The 20,861-nt window shown below is 38.3% G+C and overlaps 1 protein-coding gene and 1 long non-coding RNA gene across 2 annotated transcripts; both read left to right on the top strand.

Moving 5' to 3' along the window:
• Positions 1–1,062: 1,062 nt before the first annotated feature.
• On the top strand, positions 1,063–14,826 carry LOC119918079 (CD9 antigen-like). The gene is made up of 9 exons (XM_038738602.1): positions 1,063–3,322; positions 4,147–4,357; positions 7,069–7,171; positions 9,387–9,484; positions 11,720–11,794; positions 11,895–11,996; positions 12,902–12,976; positions 13,230–13,313; positions 14,429–14,826. Exons 2-9 carry the CDS (start codon positions 4,289–4,291, stop codon positions 14,486–14,488), a joined length of 666 nt encoding a protein of 221 aa, XP_038594530.1. The 5' UTR covers positions 1,063–3,322; positions 4,147–4,288; the 3' UTR covers positions 14,489–14,826.
• A 2,622-nt stretch (positions 14,827–17,448) lies between these two features.
• On the top strand, positions 17,449–20,429 carry LOC119918078. Its single transcript, XR_005447390.1, has 2 exons — positions 17,449–19,637; positions 19,835–20,429. It is a non-coding gene; the product is annotated as an uncharacterized LOC119918078 (long non-coding RNA).
• The last annotated feature ends 432 nt before the right edge of the window (positions 20,430–20,861 follow it).

Here is a 20,861-nt window from a genome sequence, read left to right as displayed (position 1 = left end):
CAGAAAGAATAAAGAAATAATAAAGAATATTCTCAGCTGGTAAAATCATGAATACAGAATAAGGCTGTAGGCACAGGATAGTAAAGACAGGCAGTTTTCTGCCATGCTAAATAAATAAATGCAAAACACATATTAGATTAGATTAAAAGTTAAGCCAAGTCTGTCAACAGAGCTGAAAAACCTAAAATGTCCACCAACAGAGAATCCGAAGTGAAACGTCTCAGCAACTATACGTTGGATTGCCATGAAAGTTATCTCTACACAGATAAAAAATGTACAGTTTACTTTCAAACTCAGGGAGAAAACATATAAATTCAACTAAACATTTTCATGGAGTAGGTTTTAACATTCTCACTGAAGATCACTGAAGATTTAAGTTTATGTGCCAGCTGGTTGTTGTACTCCAGGCAGACCAGCAGGAGGCGATAGCGCTGGAATTGCCTGGTAACCTATAAAGCCCAGCTGCAGGGAGACAAAGAGACCAGTTCTAAAGTCCTCTACTTCAGTACAGTCTATGGTTTTAACTATTAAAGCAATTAAATTGATGAGTTTAAGTAGGCTAATTCATATGAATGAAAGTGTAAGTGAGAGAATGTGACTGCTGTTATAGAGAAGCAGCCCGTACCACAAAACCTGTCCTCATAAATGGCCTTTGGCTGCGTGCAAACTCCGGTTGCAGACACAGCAAAAATACAACAACAGCAAAGTTTAATTTTGGCATGTTGGGAAGTTAGGCCTACTCACACAATTTAATTAGTGACAGCTGATATGACCTGCCACCAGCGACATTAGTTAATTTTCTTTTGGTGAAAGCGACAGTCAGTGCCAGAAAGTGAGAAGCTGCTATTGCCCCATCGTCATTTACACTGGGGACTCTGAGGACATGTCCCTACCACACTTTGAAATGGCTGATTTTGTCCCCAAAACATTTGTTAAAACTGACAAAATAATTTGCACCAACAAATGTTGACTGACAAATTAAAATGCTTTATGAGAGGTTTATTTGCACAAAATATAGTAGAAACAAATGTGCATTGTCCAAAAAAAAGCACAATACCAAGCTGCTGATTACTACATTATATAGTTATATTTCTATATTTAGAAATTGTCAGCAGCCAGCTGAATTTATTGTTTCTCTTTCTTTAAATAAAGACATTTCCATTGTAAATTGTAGCAGAAAATTTCACCAGAATGCAGGAATGTGTTTAATGCTTCAGTCTTATGGGGAGGGCCCCAGACCCCCGCTCTTATATTTCAGCATTTCATATTTCTTTAAAATATTGTTAAAAATCTTTTAAAAAGTCTTATTCTCATGCATCATCACACCCATAATCAGAGCCCCTATGTCCCCACCACTTTAGTAGGCCTACTTTAATATTTGCTAAAAAGAGAGAGGAGAGAAGACAGACTTGAGAGCAGGTGTTAGTGTCAGAGTGAAGCGTTTTTATGCATTTCACTAATCCAGGTGTCAGAATTCAAGAGTCTAAGAGGCCGATCCAGAGCTTTTCACACTTATCAGTTAGCAGTGCTACAACACAAGCAGGCTGAGGCTGACAAAACACAGTAGTACAGTAAAGAAATAATTGGTATTTGATCAATTTACTTTAGTCAATACCGATTCTCGAGACATCTCAGCCAAAAAGACTGACAGTGAGGAAGTTTACCAGGAGAGGATGAGGCTGCAGGACTTATGGGTTATGGCCTAAAACACAGAAAAGTTTCAATATTGTGTCCTTTAAAATAGTAGTTTATGTATTTATTATTATTGTACTACTCAGTGTATTATTGTTGTTATTTGGTATAATAATAATTCATATTTATCAGAATATGTTTTATTACCAAGTAGGTTTTCACTGTTTGCCAATTTGCCTTAGTGTTTGATACATAGGCTACAATAAAATGAGAAATAAAATAAGAGGAAATAAAAGAGGAAATAAAAAGTAAGGCAAAGCTATACCACAACAGTCAAAGACTGAAAGTAGGGAGTTTGACTGGGGCAGTAGGCCTACACCTGTCACCCAGTAACGCAGGTGTCCTATAAGGACAATTTAAGGCGACCTCAGGGAGGACAGAAACCTCCTACTATATACACAGTGATTAACGAGCAGGGATGGGAGCAACACAGGTGACAGGGATCAGGTTAACGAGGCATGCAGAGAGACGGCAGGGAAAACCGAGACAGGCAGGCAGGCAAAGACAACAGGGGGGAACAGAAAGGCAGGGAGGCAGAGGGACAGCATGGGGGAACAGAGCAACACACAGATGCAAAACACAAGACCATACATTAATTGGAACTCAAAGTATTTAGTGGACAAGCAGGCAGAGGAATTACTGGGGGAACAGACACAAGCAAACAGATCACAAATAAACTAACACCAACAAGGAACACTGACCGGGAGTAACACTAAGACAAGAAACCAAAACCCTGAGAAACCAAAATCAAAACACAGAGTAAACTAGACACAAGACAACAGACAGGACTGAAACCCAAAACACTGACTAAATGACAGATACCTAAAGAATAAACTCACAGAGAACTAAACTGAACAGATGACAGGACTAACATGCAGATAAAAAATCAAACCCAAAAACATAGCACACAGGACAGGATCATGACAAGGGCAGATAATACTGTAGATAAATCACCACTCAGTGGTGATTCCTTTAAGATCTGCACAATATCACTCAAGTTGTAGGCTATAGCCAAATATTAACTGAAGTTGTTTCCAGATAACAAGGCCATTTTCAAGGTAGCCTAATCCTATTAATAGCACAAACGTGGCACATCTGTTGCTACATGACGGTTGACCTCCAGAGCAAAGCAAACCTATCTCATCACAGACATCCGGCTGAAATGGTCTCTCCATCACCCATCTTCAGTTGACGATAAGCATCCTTTAAAAAAACAGTTTTGTGCATGTTTTAAAAATTACAGTGGCTCACTGAGAAACAGCTAGTTACACATTCTTCCCTGTCTGATCGCGTGTTTTAAGTTTGAGGTAAAATAATTGAGCTTTGACCAATGTCTGAATAGTGTTTCACTTTATTTAGAAGACAGTTTGAGTTCTTCATGACCTCCACCTGAGAGAAGTTTGGTGCTGTTCGTTTTGCTGTTTGCTGTTTTGTTCTTTTGGCCTTTTTCTTTATAGACATTTTTGAGGAGAAGTAGAGAGGGACGTTTTTGTCACCGGTTAGTATAGTATTCTTAGCAGCTATTAACTTTGTGCATTTATGATATTGATAACTCAAATTAGATTTGCTCAGCTTGAATTCTATCGATAGAGAGTTCTGAACGTCGACTGTCACAGCCTGTCATCTAAAGGTAAGATCCTTCAGAAAATGTGGATAATTTAGGAATAATGTAATACTAAATTATCAAATTGGTGTTCAGCTAAATGCTAAAACTAAAACCTCTTAGTTCTACCTGATACATGATTGAGCAGTTATAGGCTAAATCAACTATATGATCAGTTGCTGAAATTATTGACTTATAGTTTAATTATATGGTGGATAATGTAGTTGAATGGCATATTTGATTTCAACGTTGCTAACAATATTAAAGAAAATTACCATATTTTATATTATTGTTTGGTATTTATTTTTGGTATATAATTCATTTATCTGATTGTATTTATCTCATTGCAGTCCTGAAGCGTTTTAATCCTGGTTCAACTTTGTAAAAAAGTGCTTTACATGGTGCTTTATGCTTTAGTAAAGCATATTGTTGTGGTGGTGATGATGGTGGTAGTAATAGTAGTAGTAGTATACAGAAGTGAGTGTTATTACTCATATTTAATCAAATTTTAACAAATATTGGAGTTTTGCTGTTTTGTGGGATGTAGTGGGATAAAGTAGGCCATGGCGACAAGTATAGCTATTTAATACCTTAAAGCTATTGCAATTCTGATAAAATACATTTTATTGAGAATTATTATAATATGATTTCAAGATATCATTTATAGTTTCTGTCTCTCTTTCTATCAAAATAGCCCACAATTTTGACATCGTTCTTAATCAAAGGTTGTGGGTTTGGCTGTAACAAGGACAAAGGAGGAAAAAAAAAAAAAAAGAAAATGAAAGAGACAAATCTGTGTCTGTTTTTCTGTAGGTGTTCATTAGTTGATCGTCTCTGTTTCCTTCCAACAGATTAGGAGCATCTGTCTGTCCAACTCCAAACAACCGATAACTGACAGATCCGAACACCTAAGAACGGGCAACCGGAGAGAGATCCATATATATATAAATACAGTTTAATTACAAGCAAACGCTGTTAAAACACAGAGCAGAAATGACAGCCCTAACCAGCTGGGAGCTGTGCATCAAGTACGCCTTTATCATCTTTAATTTCGTCTTGTCGGTAAGTTATGCAATTCAAAATGATTGATAACATCATTTTCACAATATTTATTTTCAAAACTACTTTTTTATTTGTGATTTTCTGCAAGGTAGGCAGTAGTTCCTCTCATTTTGGAACATACAAACAACAATAATGGTGGCATGCAGGGGCCAGTGAAGAATGCCTATATACAGGGTCCAGAATATTGCTACACCACTGGTAGCATGCAAAACTTGCGGGTGTAGTTACAGCCAGGGTAAATGGATATGGCCATGTATACATACAATATAAACAGAAATGCATACCATGCAGATATACCCATATGTACCTATCTATACATGCAAGAAAAACGTATATAAAAAGAAAGGAAAAGAAAAAAAGAGGATGAAAATTTTGAAAACTAACATGTATATAAACCTCATACTTCCAATTAAGTAATATTATCTGTCTGGCCAGTAGGAAGAAGTCAAGAAGGCCACAAAGTCTGCTTTAAGTCTTGATAAAATCACTGTGTCTGGAATTACCCCAAATAGTGAGGTTGGTGCGACTCGATCAAAGGGTGTTACGATGGGTGGCTGAGTTGAGCAAGTGGGAGGACCCAAATGCAGGACGCAAGGCAGAGGAGGTGCAGTGAACCGGGGTGATTTATTAGAACAAACAGAAGGCGAGCACACTTACAAACAGAGTGGCTGAAAGACTAAGTCCAAAACAAAGGTTGTCCAACAGAAAACCAAAATGAGCAGGGAGACATGACGAGGAAGGCTGGCAACCGGACAACACATAGCAACACTGAGAAACATCATACAATGATCCAACAAGGACAAGACAGAAACACCAGGTATATATACACACACACGGACTAACGAGCAGGGCGGGAGCAACACAGGTGAAGGACATGAGGCTAACGAGGCACAGGCAGGGAGAGAGCGAGCAGGGGAAAACAGAGACAGACATGCAGAGGGATCACTGGGGTAACAGACATGACAAGGTTCCTGAACACTAGACGACAGACAAGACAGAGACGGACATGAGTGAACCCCAAAACACAACAGACTATATAACTGATACTGGACACAGGACAGAACCCAAAACACTAAGACATAAACCGAGACACAGAACGAGGAGCTAAGACACAGAATACAGAGAAGACTAAACTAAAATAATGCAGATGAGGAACAGAAAGTAAATACTAAAACATAACCGAGGCACAGGACTGGGAACAAAGACAAAGAACTGAATCACAGGACCAAGAGCCAAGATAAAAGACGAGACATAAACTACTAAGGACAAGGAACGAGAGAAACAGGCAAATAGACATACGAAACAAATGGCAAAAACTCAAACTCACAAGGAAGAGACTACAACTCATAACAAAGGGCACCTGAAGTACCCCTGATGATCTTTATATTGGACCAATTCAGTGAGGCAGAGGAAAATTCGGATGGGCTATTTTTTCAACTTTATACTTTGAGTTAAAACAAATAATTATTTTACTTTACCAAGAAAACTGGTCTAACCGCCATACATTTCTGCATTATTCTAAATCACAGTTCAAGTGAAAACAATTCAGCTACATTTATACTACTTTTCATTTGAAGTTAGAAGGATTTAAATACCAATTATATTTCAATTTACAAGGCTGTCGTTACCGGTGGCACTAGGCCTGTCTTGTCTGTGAAGGTTCTCATTCATCCAGATCATCCAAAGAAGGTTAAAGTCAAGGGCAACTGGACTTGGTTGAAGATACTGGAAGACGTTTCGTCCCTCATCCAAGAGACTTGACCAGTAGGGAAACACACCTATTTAACCTCTGTGAGGTCGTCACTCTGTTGACAGAGTTAGCCATGAGCCAATGAGAATAGACTAGAAAGGGGATAACCATAAGCCAATGACTGGAAATGCTCTGTATGTTTATAGCACCTTTCTAGTCTTTGCCACCACTCAAAGCGCTTTTACACTACATTGCATTCACATCTTTTTAAATACAATCTAGGATTCACACACATTCATTCACTGGTGGAACAGCCACCAGGGGCAATTCGGGGTTCAGTATCCTACCCAAGGACACTTTGACATGCAGCCTGGAGAAGCCTGGGATTGAGCAAATCTTTCTATTAACGGGCAACCCGATCTACCTCCTGAGCCACAGCTGCCCCAATAATTTAAATAAAACATCATATGATGGAAAATGTTGCAGACTTTTGTCTGGTTGACTGCGTGAGGAAGATAATTAGGGAGGGGTTGCTGACTATTTGCTTATGTGGTTTGACTGCTTAAAACAGATTATGGTTACAACCACGAACTCTGGTCTCCAGCTGATAAACCAGGTTCCAGTTTCGAAAACAAACTCTGATAAAATCAGATTGTGGTATCAACAACTGGAACAACGGTTCTAGATAACTCTATACCATAACTGCTCTACAAGATTACCTTTTAATGTTGCATAATGTTGTTAAAAACACACATGCTCATGTGCGTGACTGAGAAACAGAGGGAGACAAGGAGGGGGCTGGAGCCACTTTCCCCGGTTCACTGCACACTTATTCTTCAGACACACATTTGGTTGATGCTCAATGTTGTTTAAGACCTGCTGTCTAAACATTCTGAAAGATTTATATCCTCAGTAGCTCCATGTTCAAAGTACTGGGTGATTTTAGACGTGACGACAAAGAGTTTAATTACTCTTTTGGCTTGTGAATCTTTCATATGTGTTTACTTTCTTTGTCATTCAGGTGGCAGGTACTGGAATGCTGTTTGTGGGCCTTTGGCTGCGTCTTGACTGCAGGACAGCAGGGCTGTTTAAAGCAGAGGACTCCCCTACAGTCTTCTTAACTAGTAAGGCCTCTGACATTACACATCTGCCTTCACAGTTGCATCCAGGTTACAAAACATCAGCAACATCATACCGTGCAAATTGGTGGAAACAATCTTTCAAGATTTGTCCAGTCATTATAAGTTTCAGCTAGTCTCTGAAGGTACTGTGACGGTAGGTTTCATGAACTTACTCTACGTCTACAGTTAAGAAGTACAGTAAGTCAAATGTCAAGCATATTTAGTCTGACATCCAACACCATCTGCACATTGATACTGCAATGTTTTCCAGTTGTCCTAACAAATCTTGTTTTTTTATGGAGTTTTATGAGTTCTACATGAAGTTCCAACTAAATCTGCTTCATTTATTGCAGTTTTTTATAATTTAATGTTCAATTGATGAACTGTCAAACTTGAACCACAAACAGGCTTGTCAGCTTAGTTTTTCCTATGTAACGTAAAGAACAAAGTGATATTCATTTACTTAGCCATAAAACTTTTGGACTGTTGTCACAAATTCAGCACTACCAAAACAGCCAAAACACAGATGTTTTGTGGATACAATCCCAGGTATTTCTGAATGAAAAAAAGTCTGCAAAGTGTGTTTGTCCAGTCTTGGATTAATCTTGGGTTTATTGTTTCATGTGTTTGTCAGATGACATAATGATGTTGATGATGATAAAACCTTTTTATTTATATTTTATATCAATAAAAGACAATGCGTTGACTTTCCTGATCTTCTCCAACAGGTCATTCCACCACTAAGAGAAAAGGCCCGGTTAACTTAAGTTCTAAGGTTTGATCGACAAATAAATGGTCAGGAATGACCTACCAGAGGATCTCAGCTTGCATTTTGGGCCCCAGAAGGTCCGCTATGCAGGGTGCGAACGGAGGAGCCAGGGGGAGCTTAGGTCCCCTAAATAAGACATCAGCTCCCCTAAAATGATGATGCATGATCAGCTGTCAACGGTTTGTGATCGTTTCGTCTGGCTGGGTATTACGCATGATCCCTGCAGTACTGCAGCTGGGGGCTTGCAAACAGCTGTTGTGTGAAGCCTAATTGTAGCAAAATGGCTACATATGATGATGATAATAATATTAATAATAATATTTTTCTTATTATAATAATAAGACAAACATGCCTGATACTTTCACAGTCAGCCCAAGCCTACATGCTTGCAGCAGATTCAGAGTAAGAATCAGTCTGCACCCCCACCGCCCTCGCCTCATTGAGAGTGGGAAAAAAAGTGAGCTCCCCCGAAAGCCATAGTTTGCACACTGACGCTATGTGGCCTATTCTAGAGCTGGAGGTGCAGCTGAGTGAGTTAGTGAGGGGGCTCCTTCTGCCTGGCACACAGTGATTTCTTTCTTCATTGGCTGACAGGGACGTCTTCGTTCCATTTGTGCTCTCTGAGGAACTCACAGAAAGAAAGACTTGGTCCCTCCCTTTTCTCTTTGTTTACAGCTTCCGTTGATTGTTTTGAAACGACAAACATCTTAACAGCTTGGGAGAAAGAAGCGTTGGAGGAGGAACATTTGTCCTACATTCATATATATTAATCATGGTCACATCACAGCTCCACGTTGGTGAAGAAAGCCCAAAATCGCCTGTATTTCTTGAGGATGCTTAAGAAGAAGAATTCCCACGCCAAGTTGTCAGCTTTTACAGAGGAGCAATAGAAAGCATCCTGACGGCACGGCCCAGGACCGGAGGGCTCTGCAGTGGGTGATTAAAAATGCTCAGAAGATCATTGGTATCCATCTCCTGAGCATCAGTGATATCGGTGAGGTGAGGTGCCTACGCAGAGCCCAAAGGATACTAAAGGACAGTACCCACCCAGCCACTGTCTGTTCACCCTGCTGCCTTCTGGGAAGAGATATAGAAATTTCTGCTGCCACACCACCAAACTGCAGAGCAGCTTTTTCAGACTCTTAAACTCAAATTCATCCTCAGCACTGCTCCACTGATTATAGTTTATTTCTGTTTACCATTTTTAAAATTGATTCTGTAATAATCACACATTTTACCCAACAAAGTCTACATACAGTTGAAGGTTGTTTAAAGTTGCATGGCGACCAGCTAGATTTCAATATGACTTCAAGATGTCAGTGTTGATTAGATCACTGACTCCGATCAGAAAGGTTTTTTACTGTACAGTGAATACTGTTATATCAAAAACACCCTGCAGTATCATGATATTATTTTATGGTCATTGCATAATGTTTTCTTGTTCTGTAGGTGTGTATTTCCTAATTGTGTCAGGGGCTGTAATAATGGTCGTGGGCTTTCTCGGATGCTGCGGAGCCATTAAAGAGTCGCCATGCATGCTGGGATTGGTGAGTTCTGTTCAGCACAAAAGAGATTCTTGTTGATTGCAAGTTACTCAGAAATTGCAATAAGTTACTCTTTACTTATTACTGGGTATTAAAAGTAATGAGTTACTACATTACTTTTACTACTCCTGCCCATCGGTTCCTACAACGTTACGGACATCCTGTTCAGACACCTCATTTTAGAAATGAATCCACTTTAATGGAACAATAATTAACCTCAGGAGTCAATAATCAGCCAAACTGAAAACACTGCAGCCTCTCTGACCAGATCAGCATAGGCTATGTACCGGCAATTAATTTTTTAGCCTCTGTGGGGTACATGGCCATGCATGTAAGCTGTTTGAGTCCTAATGTACTGTGTAGAGTACATCCTGGGCTTTCTACTGATATCAAACAAATGGGGCCCACATGGCAAATATTCTGTCTTTTCAAAATGGCGGAAATCACAGCAAGCAGTTTTTATGGCCCTAAGAGAGGCAATTGATCAAATAACAAATATCATGTTTGTATTGTTGATAATGCTGTTGTTTTTTTATGTATGAAAGCCTGAACTACATTATTACTAAGATTTGAGAGGTGCATGTTAAATTTAAGCCTTTACACTCTGAAGTCCATCTCTTTGTAGGGGATGGTGGGACTTGCTTCCACTCATTTTCCATATTTTTAAGGAATAGAGCACTGAGTGAGGCAGGCAATATTTGCAGATGCAACATGTTTCTTGTGTCTCAAAGACTAAGACTTACCTTCTGATGTACCATGCATAAAGTGTTCATCACTTTGTACGTGTACAGACTCCTTCTTAATTTCAGATCTTCATCCATTGAGCAAAATCTTTTTTGGTAGTAATATTTTTTCGTTTAAAAAAAGGTTGCTTAAAATTTAATAAAAATTTAAAAAGATTTAATATAAATGATGAAATGTGTTTTATGTTTTAAATGAGACAAATGTAATAGAAAAATATAGCATATGAGTTCTTAAATAATAGGATATTCAGCAGCAGCAAGGACTTTCAAAACATTTAACGTTTCTTAACGCTACTGGCTGAAAAAAAAAAAAAAATAAAGCAAGTCACTCCCAACTTTTGAACTACTGTTTTTTTGCACATGCAGTATTCAGTATACAATGCCACTCTCTCCCGACGAGTGCATGCATAACTGGCAGTAGCGGCCCCCTGGTCAGCACCGGAGTTTCTTTCTACAGGTTTCACATTGCTGTGCTGCTTTAGCAGATGCTTCATTAAATAGATGTAGAATTGTTTGCGGTTGAAAGCTTTTTGTTCACAAAGTTTACAACAGAGTTCACAAAGTTCAACAAAGTTCTTTTAATATCAGACCGTAACACAATCGAGGCAATACTGACAGCTGTTGAAGAACACCCATCTCCCTCATTCTCCATTCTTCCTTTAGCCTTTTGGCCAGCAGCTGACTTGAACAACATAAGGTTCGGCTTCGCGACTTGAAGTGTCCGTGACCGGCTGCGCAACCTGATCAAACTTTATTTGATCATAAAGTTTGGTTTCAAGGGATTATGTAAAGTACTGTTGGCCATGTCTGCAGATTGTGTTTGTGTCTTTCAGTCAGTGTTGGATCACCTGTCTACCTGTCACAGATCTCTTTGCTGCTGTGTGTTACACAAGTGTTACACATCATTTTGAAACTTTTACCTCAGCTTACAAATTTCATATTTATTTGAGACTGGTTATTGGCTTTTTATAAAAATGCAAGTAATGTGGTCATCATCAAGCTGTGTGGAGGTGCATGGGGGCTGTTAAGAGACTTTATGTTCCTACAACTTATGTAATGTTTACAGTATTTTTGCTTATGTGATGTGCAGGTCCAAATAACGCGAGGTTGAGGTTGCATCATATTGTTCTGTACTGCAGGGCTGTTGTGTTGTAAAATGTGTATTTAGTCCATCACATGGTCAGTTGTATTTATTAAAGACCACATTGTAATTTATTTTAATGGGCTGAATGTAATATTTATAGATTGGCTCAACATTTTAGAATATATTTAATAAAAGATTGTTAACACTTGAATGAATCCACCAGATATAGCTATTTAAATTATTGGCGGATTTCTACATGTCAAGAAATGTATCAATTCAGTACATTACTACTACTACCTTGGTGCCAAATCCACTGTACCATCACCATACTTAAACTATAAATATTGAAATACATGTGATGAGAGGAAACATAGTAAATATAGCAATCTGAACTAATTAAATCTCTTTTAGTTCTTCCTCTTCCTGCTCATCATCTTTTCTTTGGAAGTGTCTGCTGGGATCTGGGGCTTCTCCAACAAGGACAGGGTACACGAGAGACACACACACACACACTTTGGTATCATTGTTGGCTGGCAGAGTCTGCATTCAATCAGTAATTTAAATTGAGTTTGTATTGCGTCTTTAGGTGGTGGAGGATGTTAAGAAATTCTATAATGAGACTTACAATAACTACCAAACCACCAAACAGGAAGCACTGAAGAAAACCCTGTTTGTCATCCACTTTGGAGTGAGAACAACACACACACACACACACACACACACACACACACACACCCCTGAACACCAATGTATTTGTTAGTTCTCTTTTGCTTCTACTCCTCACATTATTCTCAAATCCTCAACCATAACTAAAATTGGGTAATCATGTCCATTATAGCTAGAAGCACCAGTATTTTTAGCACTTGTGTTATCAGTGTGCACTCACGTTTACTGAACATCTCAATGTATCTGTCTTTTGGCTCTGGACTGATTTTCAGCAATGCTAGTGGCTAATTAACTATCACACAGTTACACTACTGGGTTTACTGGTTTATGACCAGATACCTGCAAAACTAATACATTTGTCATCAACCTCAGCTCTGCTTTGTGTTTTTACTGTGAATTCTCAAATGTTAGCGAGCTAACACGCTAAACTAAGATGTTGAACGTGGTAAACGTTATACCAGTTAAACATTGGCATATTAGCATGCTGTTGTTAATGTTTATGTCAAATCAGTGCTGTGCTTAGGTACAGTATGGAAGCTGCCAGCATGGCTGTAGACTCTTTTCTATAGTTTAAAGAGTGTTGCTATGATGTGCATTTATTCTGAAATACTCCAAGGAACCTTTATTTGGCAAGATATTGGCACTCTTTTCAGTATTTTTTAGTTTGTCACATTGAAAACTTTGCACTGGCAACAAACCTCGGGGTCCATGGGTTTTAGCCTCCTCGTCAGCGTGTCCACAGTATGCAGTACATACTCGGGGCAGCCGGTTTACACCTATTTTTAAAGTATTTTTAGACTAAAATTTAGGCTAGATGTGTGTTGCAAACATAGGCTGTATAGTGAGTGAAAGCTTGATTGGTCTGATGTCAGGATTTTTTCCTGGAGGAACTAAAGTTGCAGTCGTGGCCTTGTTTCCTGTTCACAGCTCAACTGCTGCGGCCACACAGGGATGCAGAAAGATGCTGTTGAAGATATCTGCCCCAAGAAGACGGGACTGGAGGTCCTCATCACCACACAAACACAACAAAGTGACAGGGTTTTTGACTGACTTACACAGGGTCTAAGTTCACAGGGAGACATCATGTTGATCAGGGAGCCTCACTAATGATGAGTTCAACCTGAATTAGATTTTAAAATAAATGTTGACACACTCCTCCTGTTTACAAAACATGTCCACAATGAGCTGTTAATATTCTGTGTTCTGAGTAAGATTTAGTGTAAAAGCATGTCTTTTCTTTGTGCTGTTCCATCAGAGCTGTCCGGACGCCATCGCCAAGATGTTCAACAACAAACTGCACGTCATCTGCGGGGTCAGCCTCGGTATCGGTGTAATCATGGTGAGTCTGTGGATGACACAAATCCTCAGTCACTCGCTTATCATCAACTGCTTATCCTGTGTACAGGGTCGGGGTACAACCAACCACGTACACTCAGATTTAAGGACAATTTAGAGTAGCCATTTAATCTAGCCTGCATGTATAGGGTAATCGAATTTAAAACTCAATAGATATATTAAAGGCTTGATTGTTGAATTAAATGCATGCAGGTCTTGTGAGTCATTGATTGTCCTTCTTTCTTCACTCAGTTGTTTACTATTGAAAGTAGATTGAAATTTACACTGTAGCTGCATATTTGTTCACTTGTTTTAACAAAGTTTTCAATTATAGACAGAAATTACTTGTTAAGATGGAGAATATTCAGTGATAATAAAAGAGATACGAATAACAAACATCCATTTCAGAATATTCTGTTTAATATAGCATACTTACTCCCATGCAGGCCTCTAAAACAGCTTCAGATAAAAGAATTTCTCATGTCCACACTAAGACAAAAACCTGTGTCAAAAGTAGATGTATACCTGTACACCAGAGGTACGATACAGAGTAACTTAAATGGACTGTTCTTTTATATAGCTCCTTTCTAGTCTTCCTACTACTCATAGCGTTTTACACTACATATCACACTCGTTCACTCACAGACTGTTCATCAGAAGTCAGAAGGAGACTAACATTTATACACACACTCTCAGTTTAGGGTTCAGTATCTTATTCAACAGACTGGAGCAGCCGGGATCGAACCACCGATCTTCTTGCTACTGTGGTCACAGCTTGCTATATTAACATTAGCTAGTGGATCTACTGAAGCATGACCAAGTTGTGGGTGCCAATTTGTAGCTTTAAAAATCCCCTAGAGATGTTTCAAGACAAATACTCTGCTTTTTGTGTCTGATACGGTGTTTATTTTTATATCGTCACATCTCTAGTCGCAAGTAGACATCTCTTTATTTTATTGGCTCACAAGCCCAAAAGGTTGGGGGTCACTGCTGTAAGGTGCTGTCAGTAAAATAACACCATAACACCTGATGTTTTAAGTTTCATTTTAGCTTAAAGAAGAGTGAAGTCTAATGTGGTTTTAACTCCATATGTTTCCTGTCTCCTCCTCCTCACTGCAGATCTTTGGGATGGTCTTCAGCATTATGCTCTGCTGCGCCATTGTGAGGTCCAGGGACTGAACAAACACAAAACCCCGTCCATCCATCTTTAGCTTAAGTGCGCTCACTTTTAAATCCTCTGCTTTAGAGTTTAAATCATTTTAATAATCGTAACGGGCATCAGTTAGTTTGGATCCATAGAGGATGGTCGTGTTGATCAGTCCTATTAACTTAGTTTTTTCTTTTTATCACCTCCTTATTGTTGGATAACACTGACTTTTAAATTTTGTTTACATGTTAGAAGCTTTTGATTTTTATGAAAGATGGACTGGACTTTCATGTAAATATTTTGATGAGTGCAGTTGAAATATATTGTGTGACAAACACATTGACTAATAAAGAATGGGTTTTGAAAAAAATGGTAGTCAAATCGTTTCTGGATGGACTGTAGAGACAAAGTACACTGATGTCTTGACTCTGATTATTTTGACCCAATGATTGCTTTTGACTTACAGGCAAATTTGAAAGTTAATTGTAGGTTGTATCAGCGCAGAAAAAGAAGATAACAAGGTCAAGTCACTTTCATTTGTATGGCCCAAATTCCAAGTCAGCTCTCCGTCTGAAAATCTTATTAAAGGGCCTATATGTAGATTTCAGTGGCCACAAGTGGTTTTTAGATTGCAACCAGGTGACTGACACACCAGGAGACAGCTTCACATACAGTGCTGGAAGCTCAGGTAATCTCCCACTGCCACATTACAGTAATATTTGTTTCAGCTGTTTGGAGTAACTTTATTCATGCTCGTTGCATGATAAAGTTACACCGACTGCATTTAGCCGACACGATACATCAGCGTTAGCTCGCCTGTCTGCTTTTCAGTAACTATTTTCTATCTTTCACCATAGGCTCAGCAATGTGAGCAAAGCTTAATATATGATAACGAAAACAGTTAGTCGAGGGCGGTCAGAGGAGAAAAGGAGAAGGGAGGCAGGGAGAGACGTTTTATTCAATTAAATTTTATAATGTATTATTTACATTTTTTTCTGCTTCATTTAGTTATTTATTTTTTCTTGCTGTTGTTTTTCTTTTTCTTCTTCTTAACCCCCCCACCCTTTTTCCCCAAAGCATTTAATCTCTATACTTCCCAACTCAGTTTCCCCCACACCACCTCCCATTTTCTACCTCTTGCACATACACACACACAGCTGCAGATCTGTGCCTATGATATGTTAGCTGGTTGTCCCCCTGCCTTGCATCATTACAGCCTAGTATAAACAAATCGGTGCACATTTGTTTTTTAACGTTTTTTTGCAGGCTAAAATCAACACTTTCACATAATACTGGAGGTACAAAGGACAGTCAAATGGATCACATTAGCTGGTGAAGTAATGTGGAAAGCCATACAAATGCAGTATTTTGCAACAAATAACATTACTAACTGGTCGCCGTTAGCCAGCAAGCAAACATTATCAAACTTCAGCCAACTAAAGCACAAAATCACAATATGTTTCACAGGCTTTGTTAGTTTACCTACCCAATAGGATGAAAGCCAACTCTGTTGGTTTTGTCAGTTCCAAAATAAAGTGGAGGCCTCTTTGTGATTCCAGCCTTTCTGATTTTGACTGTTTTCACCTGAAGGCATCTGATTCTCATTTGTCCTGGGACTCTAGCACATAAAACTTTGTTGCTGGTTTTTATCCTTATGTGGAGTTTGTGTTGGATTCTATGTTGTGCTGGGACATGGTTGTTTTATGGCGTTAGTGGACTCCACGTTCTTAGCTGTGGTGTTGTCGGTGTGTGCATGGCTCAGAATCAGAAGGCAAGAGGTTCAGGAGCATGCATGCACACAACACCCAATGGATGTCCCAGAAAATCTTCACATAGGATTAGACTTGCTGAGAGCTCAGAGGTACCAGAAAAACCTGGCAAGTGGAATTTTTATGTGAGGTTTACACATAGCCCCTTTAATGTAAAAAAGATGTGTTAAATTAATAACATACTTCAATAAAATGGAAATGAAAAGCTTATGCTGACCAACTTTTCTTTGCCAACTACCTTGGTGCCCATAAATTGGCTGTGACTATTCTGTATTTTGTCCACTCCCTGTATGTTGAGAGGATATCACGGAGATCAGTACCACATACTCCCAAATACAGTTACATATGAGATACAGCGATTACTTTTGGTTGTAGAGGAGTGTCAAAACAAAAAACATTCAACTTTCTGGCTTTATAAAAAAAAAACCTAGATATTTATTTTTTTTTCCAAGAATGACAACTCAGAAACAGTTTTCATGCATAGCATGCTATTCCCATGCCAAGTGATGAATAATAGAATCACTGAGGAGAATAATAACATTACCACCCACTGTATTTGTGTATGTATGTGTTGTGTTGCTGTTAAATATACAGTACACAACATAGCTAGAAATCATCTGCGTTACTGTTTTAACTTGAATACATCTATAGTAAATAAAATGTTAACTGTTTAAATCTATCAGTATATGTACAATGACCGCTTATAAGGTGCAACAGCTCGACAGTCAGTGCATGATAATTGGAGAATGTTTTCAGCTGATAAAATCATGAATACAGAAAAAGGCTGTAGGCACAGGGTTGTAAAAACAGCAGTTTTCAGTCTTGCTAAATAAATACATGCAAAACACATATGAGCCAAAGTAAACATGAATGACAAAGTGCAGCTTAGATTATAAATGACGACAAGTCTGTCAACATAGAGCTGAAAAACTGAGTCCTACCTTTACATTTTTGAAGCACAAGTGGTGAAAACATTTCTCTCTGTTATTGTTGCAACCATCCATGCTCAAGAACCCCATGCTTTTCCTCTAGCGCCACCATGAGGTTAAAATTTGTGATTTCTTTTTTGTGAATGTAAGAATGTAAGTTTGATTTGATTTTACAGTGCAATTTGATACACACATTCGTCTGTAGACTTTTGATCTGGTTTGTTTCTCTGGAGTCTAACCATTACCAAAAAACAAATAAAACAGCACAGGTATTTAAAGAAATTGTTAATTCAGGCATGAGAACTGGTTTTAGTTACATGCAGAATTCCCTCCTTTATTAGAATTACCTGGTGAGCAAACACTCATGAAACCTGGAGAAGATTTCTGCTGTATTCCCTTTCTTCATTATTTCACTATCAGTACATTTTATGACTTAACAGCTTTATAGGTACATTTTAGAAACAAGTGGTGCTATTACATCTGCAGGGATCATCTGTTTCATCTGTGTTAGCAGCAATTCACTCAGACTTTAGTAAAGTCGCACACTGTCACAGTGCTTAGGTTTGAGTGCACATGTGTTTGTGTGCAATCATTTGTGTGCTGTTTAAGGGTCAGGATCTGCTCGATCAGTTGTAGAGCTGGTTGGCTGATCGGGTAGTGAGGCGGCAGCTTCACAAAGTAGCTGGAGGGAAGAAACAAGCATCCTTCACCCCAAATACTCAATGCAGATTATTATGGTCACAATTTAACACAGCCCCTTAATCTTGTGACTGAAGATTAAGTTAAATGTAATGTAAATGCTCCGTACTTGTATAGCGCCTTTCTAGTCTTTTCGACCACTCAAAGCGCTTTTACACTACATCTGCAAAGTTGGCACTGCAATGTAGTGATGGCCTCTCTGAGGTGGGAGTTTAAAATAACCAAAATGCAGACCAGCTTTTTCAGCTTTAAAGTGCTTGTTCTAGAGCCTTCAATCTCAAACAGTCCTGATCAGGTTTTTGGGCCCAGATCCCGATCAGAGACCTTTTATTATAGGTTTATGTAGTGTTGATTAAATACATGTGTATATATTTATAGATCTGGCACGTTAAACACACCTTATTTTTTACGAGCAAATTGATACAATTACTAGAGATCCTGATTCAATGATAAATGAAATATATATTATTCAAATGGTAAATCATGCAGTTGAACCAGGCTAAACTGAGTAAAATACAAAAAACAGGCAAAATACATCATAAGCATTAGACACATTTGTACCATATATCAAAATCAAATTAAATTGATCAGTTCCTTAAAATACTTTTTCATAATGTCAAACTATCATCAAACTCTGTCATATAGGATCAAACCATTTCTTTAACATTAAAGCAAGGTTATAATCACATCAAGCTACTTAAACCAAGTAATTATAAATCAATTAATAACAGTAATATAATTTCTATATGATAAATTTTTTCAGGTTAAGCAAAGATATGGCATTAAAACTGTTTGTAATTCAGCATCCTCAATCGTTTATCAATGATCAAGAATGATTCTTATTACATTCTTAAAACATATATTCATCACTTGTTATTACATTTCACACATTTTCTAGAGCTCATTTAGTCATTACCTAAAAAACATCACACCATGGTAGCTGCTGGCAGGAGGCCCATTTCCTGTAAGTCTTCAGATGCACGCTCCTGTGGTTAGCACCAAACTGCTGTGTTAGACTTTCTTGTCATACTTTCCATCATGTATTAAAACAAAAGTCCATCTTCTATCATTTCAGATTTAAAAAATCATGGTCATCATACATGATGATGTATATATACATTTAAGCAGCAGATTGATTGATTTAGCAATGCTTACAAGCAGTTATGGTCCAGCAACTGGTTAATTCTGAGGAGAACAGACAGAGCGGCCGGAAACCTCTCATCTGTGTCACGACAAAGCAAAGACTGCAACTGCCTGGCTCCATCCATAAAGGACCTGCATCAAGCATCTTCCTTCCTTCATGGACTAGTAACGTACTGATCATGGCAGAGCTTCATATAGCTTAAATGCAAAGACACCTGGCAAAGCACAAGACTTCTTTAGCTTGTGTACATGGATGTATTTTTCATTTGAAGTTTTATTGCTGTGTGATCATTGTGGGTTGATCTCAAGATCAAGACCTTTTATTACAGGTTTCTGCCAATATATAGATGTTTAGTGTTGATTAAATACATGCATATAATTGACATTAAAATAACAGATGCGCCTACTAAATTTGACACACCTTATTTTTTACAAGCTACTTGAAACAATTACTACAGGTTCTGATTAAAAATGATTAAAATGATCAGTTTAAATAATTTATATATGAATGGAAGTGTACATACACAATAACCTGCCACCACCGACATTATTTAATTTAACTGGTGCCTTTCTTTTTATTTCCTCTTAGTGTGTTTATTGCAGCCTATACACCAAACTGGAAAATAGGGAAAACCTACTTGGTAATAAAATATTATTAATTATTTCTGATAAACATGAAATATTATAACAATAATCATGCAAGTATTAGCATTAAAATATTCACTATCAAAAATGAATGTACTTATTATGCAGAATGGCTTATTTCAGAATAACGTATTGTCACGGCTGTCGCTGTCCCCCTTGTGTTTCCCCTTTTCCCTGTCTCACCTCTACCAAGTAGGCTGTGTCCCTGGGGAATGAAGACCCGCCTACTTCCTGGTTTCTGGGGTGCTGACATCTGTACCACCCATTGGTTCCCTCTGTTTTCCACTCAACCAATGGCTCGTCACCACGTTAATTACCTCCGGCTCATAAGGAGAGTCCACCTGTTGCTCCAGGCAGCTTGTCACCGCCTGTTGACTTGTGTGCCGCTGGTATTGACTGGATAGCCTTTCTGTTAGTTGTACTTTGTGTTTAGTGGAACTATCCACCTTCCTTTCCTATTAGCTGTACATCGTGTTTAGGGAAACATTTGCATACCTTTGTATGTTAGCTCCACATTGGGTGCAGTGGAGAAATTCACTTATTGTTTTGTTTACTTTTGTGTTAGTTTTCACCTGGTGGAGTGGGTGCTGTGCTCTTTGTGTTCTTTTGTAGCAAGAATCAACTCTGCTTAAAACGATAGATAGGTACAGGCCTCCTTTTGAGGACCTTTTTATTTTAACTTGGTTTGTTATTTTCGCAGCACCCTCGTCCACCCTCCTTTTGTTTTGTTTTTTGTTACCTGTCTACATCTCTTCTGTTACCAATAAACGTTACCTTGTTAAGATCTACCAGTTGTGCCTATGTTTATGGCCCCCACACCCCTAGACCAACAGGGGGTCGTAACAGTATATTATATTTTTGGAGTGTAAGTTGCAATGCATTAATTTGTACATCACTTTAAGGTTGCAGCTGGTGAAGGTGGAGCTCATTTGAATGACTTAATATACTGCTAGCTTTCTTTTCTTAATCATTAATAATGCATTATAATTTATCTAATTTGTCTATTTTTTGCAATGTAACTGAAGTTGTCAATAAAATAGTTGCATCTGAAATGTACAAGAAGTATAAATTGCCTCATAATTGTATTTCAGTACAGTACTTGAGTAAATATACTTTGTTTTTTTCCACCACTTGGAAAGAGCCTAAATGTAAGAAGTATAAAAAATACATTTATTCAGAATATATTCAATACTTATGCACAGCACACATAGGTAAAAAGA

Source organism: Micropterus salmoides, unplaced genomic scaffold (genome assembly GCF_014851395.1).
Source record: "Micropterus salmoides isolate LMB-PRFRI ecotype aquatic unplaced genomic scaffold, ASM1485139v1 Ms_hic_scaffold_23, whole genome shotgun sequence".
Taxonomy (NCBI): domain Eukaryota; kingdom Metazoa; phylum Chordata; class Actinopteri; order Centrarchiformes; family Centrarchidae; genus Micropterus; species Micropterus salmoides.
The sequence above is the reverse complement of the archived record's forward strand: the minus strand, read 5'-3'. Positions and strand labels throughout refer to the sequence as shown.

What these genes read in the sequence shown, in the direction of transcription:
- LOC119918079 (XM_038738602.1), top strand. Translation starts at nt 4,289, where the DNA reads ATGACAGCCCTAACCAGCTGGGAGCTGTGCATCAAGTACGCCTTTATC. An exon ending in GCTTCTCCAACAAGGACAGG is followed by an intron (nt 11,795 to 11,894) that starts GTACACGAGAGA and finishes TTGCGTCTTTAG; the next exon opens with GTGGTGGAGGATGTTAAGAA. An exon ending in CCAAGAAGACGGGACTGGAG is followed by an intron (nt 12,977 to 13,229) that starts GTCCTCATCACC and finishes CTGTTCCATCAG; the next exon opens with AGCTGTCCGGACGCCATCGC.